General features: G+C 36.8%; 1 protein-coding gene across 6 annotated transcripts in view; it reads right to left on the bottom strand.

Moving 5' to 3' along the window:
* Nucleotides 1-284: 284 nt before the first annotated feature.
* LOC111525661 (zinc finger protein 726-like) overlaps nucleotides 285-21,976 on the bottom strand; it is a 55,866-nt gene continuing 34,174 nt past the window's right edge. For all 6 annotated transcript variants that reach the window (XM_023191158.1, XM_023191159.1, XM_023191163.1 and 3 more), the window contains 2 exons: nucleotides 3,509-3,643; nucleotides 285-2,957 (listed from right to left, as the gene is read on the bottom strand). In XM_023191158.1, coding sequence (XP_023046926.1) covers nucleotides 1,693-2,957; nucleotides 3,509-3,643 — 1,400 coding nt within the window. In that variant the 3' untranslated portion in view covers nucleotides 285-1,692. The remainder of the gene's footprint in view (nucleotides 2,958-3,508; nucleotides 3,644-21,976) is intronic.

The following is a 21,976-nucleotide window of genomic DNA, read 5'->3' as shown; positions in this document are numbered from 1 at the left end:
TGGTGTGATCTTGGCTTACTGCAACTTCTGCCTCCCACATTCAAGTGATTCTCCTGCCTCAGTCACCCAAGTAACTGGGATTACAGACATGGGACATGATGCCCAGCTAATATTTGTATTTTTAGTGGAGACAGGGTTTCACCATGTTGGCTACGCTTGTCTTGAACTCCCAACCTCAGGTGATCCACCTGCCTCAGCCTCCCAAAATGCTGGGATTACCAGTGTGAGTCACCACACCCGGACAGCACCATTAAATTTTATAAAAACATTCTTAAAATCCATGAGAACTTATAAGCAATATTTTATAAGCTTTGAAATAAGAAAATCACATAATTCTTCTTACATGAATCATAGGCAAGAAAAAAGGATTTGTATGGGATACAGTCTGAACCCAGAAGACATTAGATTTATGAGAGAAAAATTCAGTGTGCAATGAGAAACTAATTTAGCTTTGAGAATTTGTGAGGTTTCTAGTTTGGTAATAAATCAATAGTTCTCAAATTTCCTGTTGTGATCCATCATTTTCTTTTCCATTTGAAGACAGGTACACACACATGCATTTCTGCCTGTATAGTTCTCTTACACCTTTTTCTTTCTATCTTAATACATCTGTATATTCCATTCAATGCAAGTGAAAGCAAAGAAAAATCTCTAAGTGTTCAATTGGACTGAAAAAGGGTATGTGCAAAGAAAAATATTGAATAAAATTTTATAAACAATGATTCAGGATTTTAAAAGTATGACTTTTAAGTATACCCCCATATAATCTTTATTATAACTGTCATAGTACACCAGTAGCTACAAAAAGCAGGCAAGAATACAAAATAGTAACCATGAGAATATTATCAATATTATTAGAAGTTTAAGTCCTCTGGAAAATTGATATAAAGCATATTTACAATCTTTCAGATATGAGTTTTCACTTTCCTCTGATATCTGTGAAGATGTTTTTATTTTTAACACATCAAATAATATTCAAGATTACTACTTCATTGTACTATAGAGGTTTGCCAGTATTTTAAATAACAGACCAGTGTTTTTCTACTTAAGGAACAATTGATGTAATAAATAAATTCAGAATATTCCTCTTTTACTTTAGTATAGAATAATAATGCCCTAAATATGTACTATATGCTTACACACATTACTATTTTATGATTCAAACACAAAGAGCCTCTTTAAGATTTTCTTCATGTATTTTACATTTGCCATTAAACTTCCATGAAAATAAATTGGTATTAATGATATTCATTTACTATAGAACAACCTCTCATAGCTCTGATGTAGAAAAAATAGACTATATGTTTTTATGTAAACACTAAGCATTAAGGTATAAAAACTTGAGAATTGAATTATAATTTGCTTTATACAAATTTCAAATGTTTTCAATACAAATAATGTGCTCACTGAATAATTACTTGTCCAAATGTCAATGCTTTTGCTCATTTGAAACACGTAACAAAATAAATAACTGCTTTGGCTTTAGAGTAATCTTCCATAACAAATACTCTCATTTAATTTTAAAGTCTGGGGACTTTAGTCCTTTTTTGTGTAAGTCCTGACACATTCAGATTTGAGTTCTGATTAAATACTTCCTCCCATTTATTCAATCTGTAAGTTGTTTCCCTATAAACTCTATGGTGATTTTTAAGTTCTAAATTTTGGATAAAACTCTTTTCACATTTACTGTAACTATAGAAATTCTCTAGTATGAATTCTCTTATGTCGAGTAAGGGTTGAGCATCGATTAAACAATTTGCCACATTCTTTACATTTGTAGGGTTTCTCTCCAGTATGAATCATCTGATGTCGTCTAAGGTTTGAAGACCGGTTAAAGGAGATACCACAATCCTTACATATATATGGTTTCATTCCAGTATGAGTTATCTGATGCACAGAAAGACATGAGGAATGAGAGAAAGATTTGCTACATGCTTTACATTTGTAAAGTTTTACTCCAGTGTGAATTCTCTGATGTTTAGTAAGGGATGAACTACAGTTAAAGGCTTTGCCACATTCTTTACATATGTAGGGTTTCTCTCCAGTATGAATTCTTTGATGTTGAGTTAGGCGTGAACTACAATTAAAGGCTTTGCCACATTGTTTGCATTTATAGGGTTTTTCTCCAGTATGAATTCTCTGGTGGACAATAAGACTTGAGGAACGAGAGAAAGATTTACTACATGATTTACATTTGTAAAGTTTTTCTCCGGTATGAATTCTCTGATGTTTAGTTAGGTACGACCTACAGTTAAAGGCTTTGCTGCATTCCTTACATTTGTAGGGTTTCTCTCCAGTATGGATTCTCTCATGCTGAGTAAGGGCTGAAGACACTTTAAATGATTTACCACATTCTTTACATTTGTAAGGTTTCTCTCCAGTATGAATTCTCCGATGCACAAGAAGATTTGAAGAATGAGTAAAACATTTGCTACATGCTTTACATTTGTAAAGTTTTTCTCCAGTGTGAATTCTCTGATGTCGAGTAAAATATGAACTAGAATTGAAGGCTTTGCCACATTCTTTACATTTGTATGGTTTCTCTCCAGTATGAATTATTTGATGCTGAGTAAGGTGTGAACGATGGTTAAAGGCTTTGTCACATTCTTTACATTTGTAAGGTTTCTCTTCATTATGGATTATCTCATGTATTCTTAGACTTGACAATTTACTAAGGATTTTCTCACCATTATTACATCTGTGTGACTTTTCTCCAATATGGATTCTCTGAGGCTGAGTATGTTTTGATGACTGGATAAAAGTTTCCACACACTTATTACATTTGGCAGACTTTTCTTGAATAAAGATACTCTGATGGACATGGTTGGTGCATTCATGAAAGGCTTTCTCACATTTTTTACATTTGTAATGGTTCTGTAGAAAATGAGTTTTCTGATGTCTTCTGGGGCTTATGCCTTGGCTTAATGTTGTATCAGATTTATTGTACTGATTTTTCTCTGCAATACAAATATACTGGTAATTATTTAAGGTAGAGTCTTGCTTAAAGGCTGTCAAAGTTTTATTACATGTGTGATGTTTTCCCAAATTATCTATTCCCTGACATTGATTAAGCAATGATGAATGAAGACCTGTCTATATTGATCACAGGCAGAACGAGGTGTTATTTGTTGGTGAAACAAACTTTTAACAAAGGACCCATCAAATTGATCATATTTAGAAATCACCTCCTCATTTTTAAATCTCTCCTTTTCAGAAATATTTGACCCAACATTTACTCCAATTCTACATTTTAATTGGTTTAAATGATTATTTGAAACATGGACTAAGTCACTATTTGGATTATCCAAATTTCCTTTTAAAGAAAAGGTATGTTTCAAAAATTGATGTCAGCATTTACTTACAGAAACACATGGTTTAGAAAAAGCAACTGACACAGATTGAGTTTTTTCATGTTTTTGACCTCCTGTAACAGTGATGTTTTTGTTATAGGTAGTTGTCTTACATTTTGTATGTCCATCATAATATCTGTTGCGACCTTCACACTTACCCTCACTTTCCCACTCTTTCCTTAAGTTTAAATTCTGAGGGCCATAGCTCCCATATCCATCCAATATCACTTTTTGGAATGATTCTTCTATGAGCTTCTTTCTTAAGAGGCCTTGAGTATCATGAGAAAAGATATCTGAAAGATACCAAAAGTTTTAAAAATTCCAATTACTAAATTCAGGTGAAAATACTTTATAAATCTAATACACAAATTATACCACATAGAGAACACCATGATAGTTGAATCAAAAACTTGAGGCCCTTTTGTTTTCTCAATTGATATATGCACTTAAATGTAATAGGGTGACTAAAGTCAGTTGAGTTTGCATCACCTAGGTGAACACAAAGCCAAGAATGGTCACATTTAGAAGGAAGAAACTTCATTGTATTTGTGCACCATGGCACAGTGCAGTTACACAAAAACTCTTCGCATTCTGTTTCACTCTCTGGAAAGAAAAATAAAAGGAGTAAAACATACGTCCAAAGTTCTGCATTATTCTGGGGCGATCTAAAGACTGGCCATTGCTTCCTTTAATATGTGGTGCAGGAGAAAATGGTGACATAGTTGAAATAACAGGTCAACTGAGAACAAAGATGAATGCTTGTTACAACAACAGAGAGATAGTAGTGCCTATGACACTTACCAAAGGGGGAGATTAAAGGCTCCTAAGAGAAAAAGAAAAAAACAAACCTTTTTAATAGGAAAATACACACAGTAGTCTGGAGAAGAAACATCCTGACCACAGTATGAAGAATCTCCCAGAATGACTAGAGTGCCTGACGGGTATCAGTTTTCACCTATACAAATTCATTCCATAATAGACAGAATAGGTAGCTGTTTCTTACTTGATCAAAATATCAACAAAATCACAAAACATCAAAGTAACCAAAACACATGGCTCAATAAAAGGACCAAAATGAAAGTGAATCTAAAGAAGTAGAAATCTATTAACTAACATATTAACATACAAGTGAAGCTACAGAAGTAGAAATCTATTAACTAATTTTAAAATAATTTAAAATATCTATCTTCGTCCTATAGACAAGGTCTTGCACTGTCACCAGGTCACAGTGCAATCATAGCTCACTGAAACCTCGAATTCCTGGCCTAAAGCAGTCACCCTACCTCACTTTCCCAAGTGGCTATGACTACAGGAACACACCATCACATCTGAATAATTTTTTTAATTCTTTGTACAAACAGGGTCTTGCTAGGTCATTCAGGGTGGTCAAAAATTCCTGGCCTCAAGAAATCCCATAGCCTCAGACTCTCAAAGTGCTGGGATGAATCCAGAAACTGAAACTGGCATTGTATGTTTTCTTTAAGAAATGAGAATATTAACCCAACAACCATACAAAAGGACAAGGATGTATTACATAATGATAAAGGGTTCAACTCAACAAGAATACTTCCATATGCTAAACACCTAAGCACCAAACTTTGGAGCACTGAGATTCATAAAACAAGTGATTCTAGTCCTGAGAAAAGAATTAGCCACATAATAACAGTGAGGTATTTCAACATCCCATGGACATCATTAGATCACTGAGGCAGAAAATTAACAAAGAAACTTTGGACATCAATTCCAAACGATCAACTGGACCTAACAGGCATCTACAGAATAGACCAATCGGACCTAATAGACATCTCCAGAATATTCCACCCAACAACCACAGAACACACACATCCTTCATATGCACACAGGACATACTTGAAGATTGACCCTATATGCTCAGCCAGAAAGCAAGTCTCAATAAATTAAGAAGAAAAAAATCATACCAACCATACTCTTGGACTAAAATAGAATAAAAACAGAAAACAACAACAAGAAGATCTCTCAAAACCACAGAAATACATAAAAATTAAACAATTGGCTCCTCAAGACCTTTTGAGTAAACAATGAAATCAAGGCAGAAATTAAAAAGTTATTTGAAGTTAGTGAAAACAGAGAAAACACATACCAAAATCTCTGGGACACAATTAAAGCCGCAATAAAAGAAGCTTATAACACGAAATGCCTACTTCAAGAAGTCAGATCTCAAATTAATGATATAATATCACTTGTAAAGAAACTAGAAAAAGAAAAATAAGCTGAGCACAAATGTAGAAGAATAGAAATAACTAAAATCAGATAACTGAATTAACTGAGACCACAAATTCCATACAAAGCATCAGCAAAACCAAAAGTTGGTTCTTTGAAAGGGTAAACAACATTGATAGACCACTAGCTAGGTTAACAAAGAAAAACATTAGATCCAGATAAGCACAATCAGAAACAACAAAGGGGACATTACAATCAACCCCACAGGTATACAAAAGATTCTCAGAGACTTATGAAGACTTCTACGCACATAAAGTGGAACATTTAGAGGAAATGGATAAATTCCTAGAAACATAAAATTTCCAAAGATCGAATATGGAAGAAACTGAAACCCTGAACAAACTAGTATCAAGTTCTGATACTGAATCAGTAATAAAAAATTTACCAACCAAAAAACCCCTGGACAAGATGGATTCACAGCTAAATTATACCAGAAGTACAAGGAAGAGCTAGTATCAATTATACTGAAACTATTCCAAAAAATAAGGAGGGACTCCTCCCCTCTCATTCTATGAGGCCAACATCACTCTGTTACCAAAATCTGGTAAAGACACAATGAACAAAGAAAACTACAGTACAATATCTCTAATGAACACAGACAGAAAAATCTTCAACAAAATAGTAGCAAGCCAAATCCAGCAGCACACTCAAACTTAATTTACCTCAGTTAACGAGGCTTTTTTCCTAGAATGAAAGGTTAGTCTAACATATGGAAATTTAAAAATGTGATTTACCACATAGAATTAAAATTCAAAAGCTAGGCACAGTGGCTCACACCTGTAATCCCAGCACTCTGGAAGGCCAAGGCCAGTGGATCACCTGAGGCCAGGAGTTCGAGACCAGCTTGGCCAACATGGTGAAACCCTGTCTCTACTAAAAATACAAAAATTAGCTGGGTGTGGTGGCACATTCCTGTAGTCACAGGTACTCTGGTGACTGAGGCATGAGAATCATTTGAACCCAGGAGGCGGAGGTTGCAGTGAGCTCTCCAGCCTGGGGGATAGAGTGGGACTCTGTCTCCAAAAAAAAAAAAATCACCATTTCAATATACATGAGGTAAGCTTTTGATAAAACTTAACATCCCTTAATGATTTTTAAAAAAAAAAAACCCTCAACAAACTAAGCATTAAAGAAACATACCTCAAAATAATGAGAACCATCTATGAGAAACCCACAGCCAACATACCAACTAGACAAAAGCTGGAAGCATTCCCCTTAAAAACAAGAATGAGAGAAGAACGCCCACTCTCACCACTTCTATTCAACATAGTAATGGAAGTACTAGCCTGAAAAATCAACCAAGAGAATGAAATAAAAGGCATCCAAAGAGGAAATGAAGAAAGTAATATCATCTCTGCTGATAAGATTCTACACCTGGAAAGACTATGCCAAAAGGCTCCTAAAACTGATAAGGAACAGTAAAGTTTCAAGATACAAAATCAAAGTACAAAATCAGTAGCATTTCTATACACCAATAACATGCAAGCTGAGAGCCAAATCAAGAACATAATTCCATTTACAATCACCACACACACAAAGAAAAAAACCAAATACCTGGGAATAGATCTAACCAACGAGGTTAAAGATCTCTACAAGGGGAACTATAAAACACTGTTGAAAAAATTATAGACAACACAATTGGAAAAACATTCCATGCTCAAAGAAGAATCAACATCTTTAAAATGGCCATACTGCCCAAAGCAATCTAGAGATTCCATACTATTCCTATCAAACTACCAATGTCACTTTTCACAGAATTAGAAAAAAACTATTCTAAAATTCATATGGAACTAAGTAAGAGTCCAAATAGCCAAAGCAATCCTAAACAAAAGAAAAAAACAAAGGCTTCATATTATCCAACTTCAAACTATACTATAAGCCTACAGTCACCAAAACAGCAAGGTACTGGCACAAAAATACACACACGGGGTGGGGTCATTATGGCTGAACAGAAGCAGTAGCATTCAGAGGCTCCCACTGAAAAGAATCATAGTAAGTGTGTGAATCCTTCACCAGCAACCAAGGTATCCAGGTTCTCCCATCAGAACTGACTAGGAGGCTGGCATGATCCACAGAGAAAATAACAACAGTGTGGTGCAGCAGCCCACCTGAGAGCCACATAGGGGAGGAGAGACCTGTCCTGCCAGCCAAAGGAGTCAGTGAGTGAGTGTGCTACCCAACCAGAAAAATCATGCTTTTTCCAGGGAACTGTACAACCCACGGATCGGAAGATCCTACTCATGAACTCATGCCACTGGGGCTTAGCATCCCAACCCTGCGGCTGCACAGATTCTCAACAGTCTCTCAGCTGGAATCTGCTTAAGCCTACAGAGCGCCTGCAGGGAGGGGCGACAAGCACCACAGCTGCATCTGCCTGCTGTCTAAGCCATTTGAGCTCCTTGGCAGAGGGGCAGCAGCCAGCACTGGGACTCACAACTGCATAACATGCTAAGCTCCCAGGGTGAGGGAAGGGCAACATTCACCTCTATAGCTCCAGGCTGTGCTTTTCCCCTCCTGGAGTCAAGGAGGCTGCATGGCTTGGTCCCAAGATGTGTCTCCGACAGCCCAACACACTGGCTGGGGCAGACTGCAGCCAGAGTGCCTCTTCAGGCCTGACCCTGTCCCATCCTTCCTCACTGGGCAGGGCTTCCCTGCAGGAACTCCAATAACTCCAGCCAGAGGCTCAGGGAAAGAACCCAGATCTCACTGGGCCTGAGCCCCTAGTGGGAGGAGTGACGGCAGTCTCTGCGGATCAACAGACTTAGTCTTTCCTCCTGGTAGTTCTGAGGAATCCAGGCAGCCCAGACAAGTGGGTTTTTCCCCAGGGAAGCACACCCCCTCCACCAAGGGACAAAGTGCTTCATTAAACAGGTCCTATTCCATGTGTCACCCAACTAGGTGAGACCCTCCAACAGGGGTTGTCAGACACCCTATACAACAGCAATCCTACTGGCATCAGGTTGGTGCCCCCCGAGTTCACAGATCCCAGAAGGAGCAAGCACCATCTTTGCTGTTCTCCAGCCTCCCTGAGTGACATCTCCAGGCACAGGAGTGAACCAGATGAACAGGGCCAAAGTGAACCCCCAGAAAACCACAGTAGTCCTATAGAAGTGGGACCTGACCATTGAAAGAAAAACCAACAGAAAGCAACACAACAGCATCAACAACAACAAAAAGCCCCCACAAAAACCCCATCCAAGGGTCAGCAGCCTTAAAGATCAAAACTAGACAAACTCACAGAGAGGAGAAAGAATCAACAAAAAAATGCTGAAAACCCAAAAAGCCAGAGTGTCTCTTCTCCAAATGATTGCAACATCTCTCCATCAAGGGCATAGAACTGGACAGAGGATGAGACAGAAGACTTGACAGAAGTAGACCTCACAAGATGGGTAATAAAAAACTACACTGTGCTAAAGGAGCATGTTCTAACCCAATGCAAAGAAGCTAAAAACCTTGATAAAAGGTTAGAGGAGCTGCTAACTAAACAGTTTAGAGAGGAACATAAATGACCTGATGGAGCTGAGAAACACAGCATGAGAACTTCATGAAGCACACACAAGTATCAATAGCCAACCCAACCAGGCAGAAGAAAGGACATCGGCATTTGAAGACCACCTTGCTGAAATAAGGCATGTAGACAAGACTAGAGAAAAAAATAATAAAAAAGAATGAACAAAGCCTCCAAGAAATACGTGACTTCACAAGAAGACTGAACCTATGATTGATTGGAGTACCTGAAAAAGATGAGGAGAATGGAAACAAGCTGGAAAATATACTTCAGGATATTATCCAGGTAAACTTCCCTAACCTAGAAGGCAGGCCAACATGCAAATTCAGGAAATACAGAGACCACTACTAAGATACTCCATGAGAACATCAACCCCAAGACACATACTCATCAGATTCTCCAAGGTCGAAATGAAGGAAACAATGTTAAGGGCAGCCAGAAAGAAAGGCCAGGTCACCTAAAAAGGGAAGTCTATCAGACTAACAGTAGGCCTCTCAGCAGAAACTCTATAAGCCAGACGAGATTGGGGGCCAATATTCAACATCCTTAAAGAAAATAATTTTCAACCCAGATTTCATATCCGGCCAAACTAAGCTTCATAAACGAAGGAGAAATAAAATCCTTTCCAGACAAGCAAATGCTGAGGCATTCCATTACCACCATGCCTGCCTTGCAAGAGCTACTGAAAGAAGTACTAAATATGGAAAGGAAAAACTGGTAAAAACCACTGGAAAAACACAAAAGCATAAAGACTAATGACACTATGAAGAAACTGCATCAACTAGTGTGCAAAACAGCCAAATAGCATCATGATGATGGGATCAAACTCACACATAATGATACTAACCGTAAATATATATGGGCTAAACATCTCAATTAAAAGACACAGACTTACAAATTGGAAAAGAGTCAAGACCAATTGGTATGCTGTCAGGACACACATCTCATGTGCAAAGACACATATAGGCTCAAAGTAAAGGGATAAAGGAAAATTTACCAAGCAATTAGAAAGAAAAAAAAAAAGCAGGGGTTACAATTCTAGTCTCTGATAAAATAGACTTTAAACCAACAAATATCAAAAAAGGCAAAGAATAGCATTACATAATGGTAAAGGGAACAACTCAACAAGAAGAGTTAACTATTCTAAATATATATGCACCCAGTACAGGAGCACCCATATTCATAAAACAAGTTCTTAGAGACTTACAAAGAGACACAGACTCCCACACAATAATAGTGGGAGACTTTAACACTCCACTGTCAATATTAGACAGATCAACGAGACAGAAAATTAGCAAGGATATTCAAGACTTAAACTCAGTCCTGGATCAAGTGGACCTAATAGACATCTACAGAACTCTCCACTCCAGATCAACAGAATATACATTATTCTCGGTGCCAGATGACACTTAATCTAAAATTGACCACATAATTGGAAGTGTAACACTCTTCAGCAAATACAAGATAACTTAAATCATAACAAACAGTCTCGCAGACCACATTGCAACCAAATTAGAACTCACGATTAAGAAACTCACTCAAAACCACAAAATTACACGAAAATTGAAGAACCTGCTCCTGCATGACTCCTGGTAAAATAATGAAATTAAGGCAGAAATCAAGAAGTTATTTGATACCAATGAGAACAAAGAGACAACATACCAGAATCTCTAGGATGCAGGTAAAGCAGTGTTAAGAGGGAAATTTATAGCACTAAATGCTCACAACAGAAAGCTAAAAAAATCTCAAATCAACACCCTAATATTACAATTAAAAGAGCTAGAGAGGCAAGAGCAAACTAATCCAAAAGTTAGCAGAAGACAAGAAATAATCAAGATCGGAGCAGACTTGAAGGAGATAGAGACATGAAAACCCCCCCCAGAAATAAATGAACCCAGGAGCTAGTTTTTTGAAAAAGTTAACAAAATAGATTGACTGCTAGCTAGATTAACAAATTAGAAAAGAGAAAAGAATCAAATAGACACAATAAAAAATGATAAAGGGGATATCACCACTGACCTCACAGAAATAAAAATTACCACCAGAGAATATCATAAATACCTCTACACGAGTAAACTAGAAAACCCAGAAGAAATGGATAAATTCCTGGACACATACACTCTCCAAGACTAAACCAGGAAGAAGTCAAATCCCTGAATAGACCAATAACAAGTTCTGAAATTGAAGTAATAATGGCCTACCAACCAAAAATTGCCCAGAACCAGATGGATTCACAGCCGAATTCTACCAGAAGTACAATGAGGAGCTGGTACCATTCCTTCTGAAACTATTTCCAAACAATTGAAAAGGAGGGACTCCTCAATAACTCAGTTTATGAAGCCAGCATCATCCTGGTACCAAAACTGGGAAGAGAGACAACAAAAAAAGAAAACTTCAGGCTAATATCCCTGGTGAACACTCATGTGAAAACCCTCAATAAAATACTAGCAAACTGAATCCAGCAGCACATCAAAAAACTTATCCATCATGATCAAGTTGGCTTCTTCCTTGGGATGGAAGGTTGGTTCAACATAAGCAAATCGATAAACGTAATCCATCACATAAACAGAACCAAAGACAAAAACCACATGATTATCTCAATAGATACAGAAAAGGCCTTTGATAAAATTTAACATTCCTTCATGTTAAAAACTCTCAATAAACTAGGTATTGATGGAACATATCTGAAAATAGTAAGAGCTATTTATGACAAACCCATAGCCAATATCATATTGAATGAGCAAAAGCTGGAAATATTCCCTTTGAAAATCAGTACAAGACAAGGATGCCGTTTCTCACCACTCCTATTCAACATAGTATTCAAAGTTCTCGCCAGGGCAATCAGGAAAGAGAAAGAAATAAAGCATATTCAAATAGGAAGAGATGAAGTCAATTTGTCTCTGTTTGCAGATGACATTATTTTATCTTTAGAAAACTCAGTCATCTCAGCCAAGAAATTCCTTAAACTGATAAGCAACTTCAGAAAAGTCTCAGGATACAAAATCAATTTGCAAAAATCCAAGCACTCCTTTACAACAACAATAGACAAGCAGAGAGTCAAATCATGAATAAACTCCCATTCACAACTGCTACAAAGAGAATAAAATATCTAGGAATACAGCTAACAAGGGATGTGAAGGAACTCTTCAAGAAGAACTACAAACCACTGCTCAAGAAAATAAGAGAGGACACAAGCAAATGGAAAAATATTCCATCCTCATGGATAGGAAGAATCAACATTGTGAAAATGGTCATACTGCCCAAAGTAATTTACAGATTAAATACTATTCCCATCAAACTACCATTGACATTCTTCACAGAATTAGAAAAAAAACTACTTTAAATTTCATATGGAATCAAAGAAGACCCCATACAGCCAAGAAAATCCTAAGTAAAAAGAACAAAGTTGGAGGCATCACGCTACCTGACTTCAAATTATACTAAAAGGCCACAGTAACCAAAACAGCATGGTACTGGTACCAAAACAGATATATAGACCAATGAAACAGAACAGAGACCTCAGAAATAACACCACACATCTAAAACCATCTGATTTTCAACAAACCTGACAAAAACAAGCAATGGGGAAAGGATTCCCTATTTAACAAATGGTGCTGGGAAAACTGACTAGCCATGTGCAGAAAACAGAAACTGAACCCTTTTCTTACACCTTATACAAAAACTAACTCAAGATGGACTTGAGTCCATGATTGCCAGTCAGAATGACAATCATTAAAAAGTCAAGAGACAACAGATGCTGGCCAGGCTGTGGAGAAATGGAAACGCTTTTACACTGTTAGTTGGAATGTAAATTAGTTCAACCACTGTGGAAGACAGTGTGGTGATTCTTCAGGGATCAAGAATCAGAAATACTATTTGACCCAGCAATCCCATTACTGGGTATATACCCAAAGGAATATAAAGCATTCTACTATAAAGACACATGCACATGTATGTTTGTTGCAGCACTATTTATAATAGCAAAGACATGGAACCAACCCAAATACCCATCAGTGATAGACTGGATAAAGAAACTGTGGTACATAAACACCATGGAATACTATGTAGACATAAAAAGGAATGAGATCATGTCCTTTGCAGGGACATGGATGAAGCTGGAAGCCATCATCCTCAGCAAACTAACACAGGGACAGAAAACCAAAACACTGCATGCTCTCGCTTAAAAGTGGGAGCTGAACAATGAGAACACATGGACACAGGGAGGAGAGCAACACATACCAGGGCCTGGTGGGGGTTGGGGGTTGAGGGGAGAGAACATAGAGGATGGGTCAATAGGTGCAGCAAACCACCATGGCACACATATACCTATGTAACAAACCTGCATGTTCTGCAAATGTATCCCCCATCTTTTTTTTTTGAGGAAATAAAGAAAAACATTTTTTTTTAAAAAAAAGGACATATAGACCAATGGAAGAGAACAGAGTACCCCGAAATAAATAGAGGCACACACAATCATCTGATGTTCCACAAAGTCAACAAAAACAAGCAATAGTGAAAGGACTCCCTATTTAATAAATGGTTCTGGGATGACTGACTAACCACATGCAGACAAATGAACATAGACTGCTACATTTCACCATATATAAAAATTAACTCAAGATGATTAAAGATTTAAATTCAGAACCTAAAAAAACTAAAAATACTAGAAGAAAATCTGGCAAATACCATTCTAGACATTGACTTTGGCAAAGAATTTATGGCTAAGTCTTCAAAAGCAATTGTAACAAAAACAAAAATTGACAAATGGGACCTAATTAAAGAGTTTCTGCGCAGCAAAAGAAACTGTGAACAGAATCGACAACCTACAGAATGGGAGAAGACATTCACAAACTATGTACCTGACAAAGGCCTAATTCCAGAATCCATATGAAATTTAAATTAACAAGAAAAGAAACCCATTAAAAAGTGGGTAAAGGGCAAGAGCAGACACTTCTCAAAAGAAGACATACAAACAGCCAACAAGCATATGAAAAAATGTTATACATCACTACCCATCAGAAAAATGCAAATCAAAACCACACTGAGATACCATCTACACCACTCAGAATAGTGATTATTGAAAAGTCAAAAAACAGATGCTGGCAAGTGCCAGCAGTAAAGATAATACTTATACACTGCTGATGGGAATGTAAGTAAATTAGCTCAGTCACTGTGAAAAACAAGTTTGGAGATTTCTGAAAGAACTCAGAACTACCATTTGACCCAACAATTCTATTACTCAGTACACACCCAATGGAAAATGAATTGTTCTACCAAAAAGTCAGTGCACTCCTATGTTCATCACAGCACTATTCACAATAGTAAAAACGTGAACTCAGCCTAGGTGTCCATCAGTGATGGACTGGTTAAAGAAAATGTGGTACGTATATGCTGTGGAATACTATGCAGTCATAAAAAAAAAACAAAAACTCATGTCCTTTGCAGCAACATGAATGTAGCTATTATCCTAAGTAAATTAACACAAGAATAGAAAACCAAAGACCATGTTCTTATAAGTGGGAACTAATCATTGGGTACGTATGGACATAAAGATGGGGAAAAGACACAATGGGGACTCATAGGGGGCAGTAAAGGGAGGAAGCAAGGGCTAGAAAACTATCTGTTGGGCACTATGCTCATTATCTGGGTGATGGGATCATTCAGTCATCAAACCAGTGTCTTGCAATATACCCATGTAATGAACCAACACATGTATACCTTGAATCTAAAATAAAAGTCAAAAATATATTAAAAAAAAAAAAAAAGAAACAGAAAAAAATGGGGTCTTACTCTGTCCCTCAGACTGGAGTACACTGGTACAATCATAGCTCAATGTAGCCTAGCCTCAAATTCCTAGGGTAAAGCAATCCTCCTGACACAGCCTCCTGAGTCACTGAGACTACAGACACATGCCACAACAACTAATTTTAAAACAAAAAAAAAACCTTTGACACAGGGTCTTGCAATACTGCCCAGGCTGGCTTCAAGCGATCTTCCTGCCTTAGCCTCCAAAGTAGCTGGGATTAAATGCACATGCCACTGTGCCTAGCAAAATATCTATTTTAAAGATGCTCAACGAGGTAAGAAGAACATAGACAAACAAAAGAAGACAAAAATGCATGAAGAAAATGAGCTTATGAACAAAGATTAAAACTGTAAAAACACAGAGTATGGAGCTGAAAAATAACTAAATTTAAGGATTCACTAGAGGGTTCAACCACAGACTTGATCTAACAGAAAAATAACCCAACAAGCTTGATAATAGGTCATTTGAAAGTATATGGTCAGGACAGCAAAAAGAAAAAAACAGAGTGTCTAAGAGACTAATGGGATACTATCAAGTAGACCAATGCTGAGACCAGCTCGGTCGTGGGGACCCTAACCCAGCAGCACTAGAGGAATTAAAGACACATACACACAGAAATACAGCATGTGGAGGGGGGAATCAGGGGTCTCAGCCTTCAGAGCTGAGAGCACCGAACAGAGATTTACCCACATATTTACTGACAGCAAGCCAGTGATAAGCATTGTTTCTATAGATTATAGACTAACTAAAAGTATTCCTTACAGGAAACAAACAGATGGGCTGAAATAAAGGGATGGGTTATGGCTAGTTATCTGCAGCAGGAGCATGTCCTTAAGGCGCAGATCACTCATGCTATTGTTTGTGGTTTAAGACCGCCTTTAAAGCAGTTTTCTGCCCTGGGTGGGCCAGGTGTTCCTTGCCCCGATTCCAGAAACCCACAACCTTCAGTGTGGGCATCATGCCCATCACAAACATGTCACAGTGCTGCAGAGATTTTGTTTACGGTCAGTTTTGGAGCCAGTTTATGGCCAGATTTGGGGGCCTGTTCCCAATAGGCCAATTTACTCATAACGGGAATTCTAAAACACAAAGAGAGAGAAAAGAGTAGAAACTTTATTTGAAGAAATGATGGCTGAGAATTTTCCAAATTTGAGGGAGAAAATGGCCTAAAATTTAATGAAACTCTACCAACTCTAACTAGTAGCAACACAAAGAGACCCACAACAAGACACATTATAATCAGAGATTCAAAAGTTACAAACAAAGGAATTTAGAAGACAGAAACAAAAAAAACAAAACCTGTGATTTGGCATATGCAAGGCCCATTCCTAGGATGACCAGCAAATGTCTCAGCAAACAATCTCACAGGTCAGAAAGTTGAAGAATGATATAGTCAAAGTGCTTAAAAATGACAACTACCAATCAAGAAAATGTTTTCTGCCAAAACTATCCTTTAAAATTTTTGAAATAAGGAATATTCAAAATCAACAAAAGCTGAATGAATTCATATGCACTAGATCTGTTCTAAAAGAACTGATAAGTAGAGGCAGTTCTTCACAGGGAAAAATAAAACGACGGTGAGTAGTAACACAAAATTATATAAAAATACAAACTGTTCTGATAACAGTAATTATATACACAAATAAAATATTCTGTATTATAATGATGGTGCATAGAATACTTTTAATTCTGCTATCGATTTGAAAAGTCAAACACTTTAAAATAACCATAAATCTGTTCTAATGGATTCATAATATAAAGTGACATAATTTGTGATATCAATAAAATACAATGGAGAGTTCATAAAGAGGCAGGATTTTTATATACAATTAAGGTTAGCAGCTTGAGGTAAACTGTTAAAACTTTTAGATGTTTTACATAATATCTATGGTAACCATAAAGCAAATACCTATAATAGATACACAGAGAGATGTGGGAAAGGAATTAAAACATGTCATTACAAAAATCAACAGAACACTAAGGGAGATAGCAAGAGAGGAGGACAGGACCAAAATAGATAAAAGACCTAAAACAAAAAATTGAACAAGATGCAATGGTGCGTCATACCTTTCAGTAGTTACTTTATATATAAATGAATAAATTCAAAAGACATAATTTGGCAGAATAAATTCAAGAAACAAGATCTAACTCCATGCTTTCTAGGGAAGACCAACTTCAGATCTAAGAACACACAGAAGCTGAACATGAAAGAATGGAAAAAAATAGTGTGCAAAGTAAAATACTGTCATATTAGTTAAAATACATGTTACATCAAAACATATTACAAGAGACAAGAAAGAGCGTTATGTAATTATAAAAGGGTTCATTGTCCAGGAAGCTATAATAAATATTAACATATATGCACCCAACATCACACCTCTCAAATATATACAGCAACTAGCAAACTTTTACAGAATTGAAGCAATAAATAGCCAGCAGTACAACAGTAGTAGGAGACTTTCATACTCCACTTTCAGTAACGGAAAGAATAAAAGAGACAAAAGATCAGTAAGGAAACAGAGGACTTGAACAACACTACAGACCATTAGACCTAACAGTCATATACAGAACTAACCATTCAACAGCAGAATACACAATATCCGTAACCATACATGGCACATTATCACTGATAGACAACTTGTTAAGCTGCAAAAAAAGTCTTACCAAATTTAAGCAGATGACAGTAACACAAAGCATCACTTCTTACTACAACAGAATAAAACTAGAAGAACAGAAAGAAAAATGGCATGTCCAAGAATATGTGGAAATTAAACTCTCAAACATACTTTTGTTCAAGATTTTGAAGACAACACTGTTAAGATGTCAATACTACCTAAAGTGATCTACAGATTCAATGTACTCTCCATCAAAATATTAATGGAACTTTTTGCACAAGTATTAAAATAATCTGAAATGTCTATGGAATCTCAAGAGACCACAGATGGATAAACAATCTTCCACAGATGGATAAACAATCTTGGGAAAGAAAAACAAAGAGGCATCATACTTTCAGATTTCAAAATATACTACAAAGCTATTGTACTCAAAACAGTGTGCTACTGACATAAAGATAAATAAAAGATGAAACAGATTGAAGAGTCCAGAAATAAATGCTCGTGTATATAGTAAACTTATATTCAACAAGAGTTCCAAGAATTCATAATGAGAAAAGGGACAGTCTCTTCAGCAAATAGGATTGGGAATACTGGAAATCCACAGGGGAAAAAATAAAGTTGGACCTTACCTTGCACATTTACAAACATGAACTCAAAATGGACTGACTTATTTTTCATAGCTACTGTAACTCGTATTTTCTATTTTCTTTTTCAGATGGTTTTCTATCAGCATACAGAGATGCCACTGATATTTCTATGTTGATTTTGTATCCTGCAATTTTACAGAACTTGTTTATTAGTTCTAACAGCTGTTTGGTGTCATGTTTATGTTTTTATTATATGCAAGGTCATATTGTCTGTAAACAAGGACGATTTCATTTTTCCATTCCAATTTGGATGCCTTTTATTTCTTTCTCTTGACTAATTACTCTGGCTAGGACTTCTATGTTGAATAGGAGTGGTGAAAATGGGTATCCTTATCATGTTACAGATCTCAGAGAAAAAGCTTTCATCTTTTCCCTGTTTGGTATATTAACACTGGTTTGTCATATTTATTGTGTTGAGATACATACTTTCTATACATAATTTGCTTAGAGTTTTCACTATAAAGAAAGTTAAAGTTTGTCAAATACTTTTTTGTGCATACAAATAACTACAAAAAATTAAATACCCAGCAATAAACTTAAATAAAAAAGTGAAAGATCTCTACATTGAAAATCATAAAACATGGATGAAAAAATGAAATACACGTGAATAGATGAAAATATACTGTGTTTATATATTGGAAGAATATTATTAAAATGGGCCGGGCACAGTGGCTCACGACTTAATCCCAGCACTTTGGGAAGCTGAGACGGGTGGATCACCTGAGGTCAGAAGTTCAAGACCAGCCTGGTCAACATGGTGAAACCCCGTCTCTACCAAAAAAAAATACAAAAATTAGCTGGGCGTGGTGGTGGGTGCCTGTAATCCCAGCTACTTGGGAGGCTGAGGCAGGAGAATTATTTGAATCCAGGAGGCAGAGATTGCAGTGAGCCGAAATTGCGCCATTGCACTCCAACCTGGGTGACAAGAGCAAGACTTGATCTTAAAAAAAAAAAAAAAAAAAAAAAAGAATATTATTAAAAGGGGCATGCTACCCAAAGTGACCTATAGATTTAGTGCAATTTCTATCAGAATACCAATGACATTCTTCAAAAAAATAGAAAAAAAAAAAAAAAACTAAATGTACATGGAATCACAAAATACCCTGAATAGCCAAAGCAATGCTGAGCAAAAGGAACAAGGCTCAAGGCATCACACTACCTGACTTCAAAATTTACTACAAAGCTACAGTACCCCAAACAGCATTATACTGGCATGAAAACAAACATGTAGACCAATATGCCCAATGAGTCTGTAAATAAATTCATGCACCTAAAGCTGACTGATTTTCAACACAGATGTCAAGAACACACTTTGGGGAAAAGAAAATCTCTTTAATAAATGGTACAGGAAATATTGAGTATCCATATGCAGAAGAGTAAGACTAGACCCCTAACTCTCATCACATACAAAACCAACTCAAAATGGATTATAGACTTAAATGTAATGCCCTAAACTATGAAACTATTAGATGAAAGCAGGGCAAATACTCTACAACATTGGACTCAGAAAGACTTCAAAGCCAAGGCAACCTAAGCAAAAACAGGCAAATGAGATTACATCAACCTAAAAGACTTTTGCATATGAAATGACATAACATAGTGAAGAGACAACGTAGACAATGGGAGAAAATATTCACAAATGATACATTATGACAAGAGGTTAATATCAAGTATAAAAGAAATTTGAAATCTGAAAATAAAACAAACATACAATTCAATTTAAAAACGTGCCACAGACCTTCATAGACATTAGTGAAAAGAAGACATACAAATGCCCAAAAGGTACATAAAAAGATGTTCAACATCACTAATCATCAAGGGAATGCAAATATAAACCACAATGAGATACCACCACACTCTAGTTAAAATGACTATAACCAAAAAGACAAAAAATATAACTCAAACAAGTATTGGAGAGGATGTGAAGAAAAAGGAACACATATATACTGTTGATGGGATTGTAAAGTAGTATGGCCACTATAGAAGAGTATGGAGGTTCCTGAAAAATTAAAAATCCAGCTGTCATACGATTTAGCAATTCTACTATTGGGTAATATATCCAAAAGAAAGGAAATCAATGTGTCAAAAACACAGCTGCTTTCCCATGTTTACTGCAGCACTCTTTCTAATAGCCAAGATATGAAATCAATCCAAATGTACAGGAAGAGATAAATGGATAAAGAAAATGTGGTGCAAATGCACAATGAAATATTATTCAGCCATTAAAAGAAGAATAAAATCCTGTCCTTTGCAATAACATGGATGAACCATGAGATATTATGTTAAGTGAACAGGCCATATACAGAAAGATAAACCCTTCATGGTCTTACTCAAATGAGTAACAAGAAAAAGAAAGAAAGAAAGGAAGGAAGAAAGAAAGAAAGAAAAGAAAGAAAGAAAGAGAGAAAGAGAGAGAGAAAGAAAGAAACAAAGAGAAAGAGAGAAAGGAGAGAAGGAGAGAAGGAGAGAAAGAGAGAAAGAGAAAGACAGGAAGAGAGAAAGAGAAGAGAAGAGAAAGGGTGGGGGGGGCAGGGCACAGTGGCTCACACCTCTAATCCCAGCACTTTGGGAGGCCAAGTGGGGGGCGGATCATTTTAGTTCAAGAGTTCAAGACCAGCCTGGTCAATATAGTGAAACCCCATCTCTACTAAAATTACAAAAACTTAGCTGGGCATAGTGGCACGTGCCTGTAATCCCAGTTACTCGGGAGGCTGAGGCAGGAGAATAGCTTGAACCCAGGAGGCAGAGGTTGCAGTCAGCTGAGATCACGCCACTGCACTCCATCCTGGGTGACAGAGCTAGACTCTGTCTAAAAGGAAAAAAAGTTGATATAAGCAGAGAGTATAACAGTGGTTACCAGAGACTGAAGGGGGAGGAATAGAAAGAGGTTAACAGGTATAAAGTTACAATTACTAAGAATGATGGTTTCCAGCTGCATCCATGTCCCTACAAAGGACGCAAACTCATCCTTTTTTATGGCTGCATAGTATTCCATGGTGTATATGTGCCACATTTTCTTAATCCAGTCTGTCACTGATGGACATTTGGGTTGATTCCAAGTCTTTGCTATTGTGAATAGTGCCGCAATAAACATACGTGTGCATGTGTCTTTGTAGTAGCATAATTTATAATCCTTTGGGTATATACCCAGTAGCGGGATGGCTGGGTCATATGGTACATCTAGTTCTAGGTCCTTGAGGAATCGCCATACTGTTTTCCATAATGGTTGAACTAGTTTACAATCCCACCAACAGTGTAAAAGTGTTCCTATTTCTCCACATCCTCTCCAACACCTATTGTTTCCTGATTTTTTAATGATTGCCATTCTAACTGGTGTGAGATGGCATCTCATTGTGGTTTTGATTTGCATTTCTCTGATGGCCAGTGATGATGAGCATTTTTTCATGTGTCTGTTAGCTGTATGAATGTCTTCTTTTGAGAAATGTCTGTTCATATCCTTTCTCCACTTTTGGATGGGGTTGTTTGTTTTTTTCTTGTATATTTGTTTGAGTTCTTTGTAGATTCTGGAAATTAGCCCTTTGTCAGATGAGTAGATTGCAAAAATTTTCTCCCATTCTGTAGGTTGCCTGTTCACTCTGATGGTAGTTTCTTTTGCTGTGCAGAAGCTCTTTAGTTTAATGAGATCCCATTTGTCAATTTTGGCTTTTGCTGCCGTTGCTTTTGGTGTTTTAGACATGAAGTCCTTGCCCGTGCCTATGTCCTGAATGGTACTACCTAGATTTTCTTCTAGGGTTTTTATGGTATTAGGTCTAACATTTAAGTCTCTAATC

Source organism: Piliocolobus tephrosceles, chromosome 17 (assembly GCF_002776525.5).
Source record: "Piliocolobus tephrosceles isolate RC106 chromosome 17, ASM277652v3, whole genome shotgun sequence".
Lineage (NCBI taxonomy): Eukaryota > Metazoa > Chordata > Mammalia > Primates > Cercopithecidae > Piliocolobus > Piliocolobus tephrosceles.
Note: the sequence above shows the minus strand (reverse complement) of the source record. Positions and strands in the feature narration are given on the sequence as shown.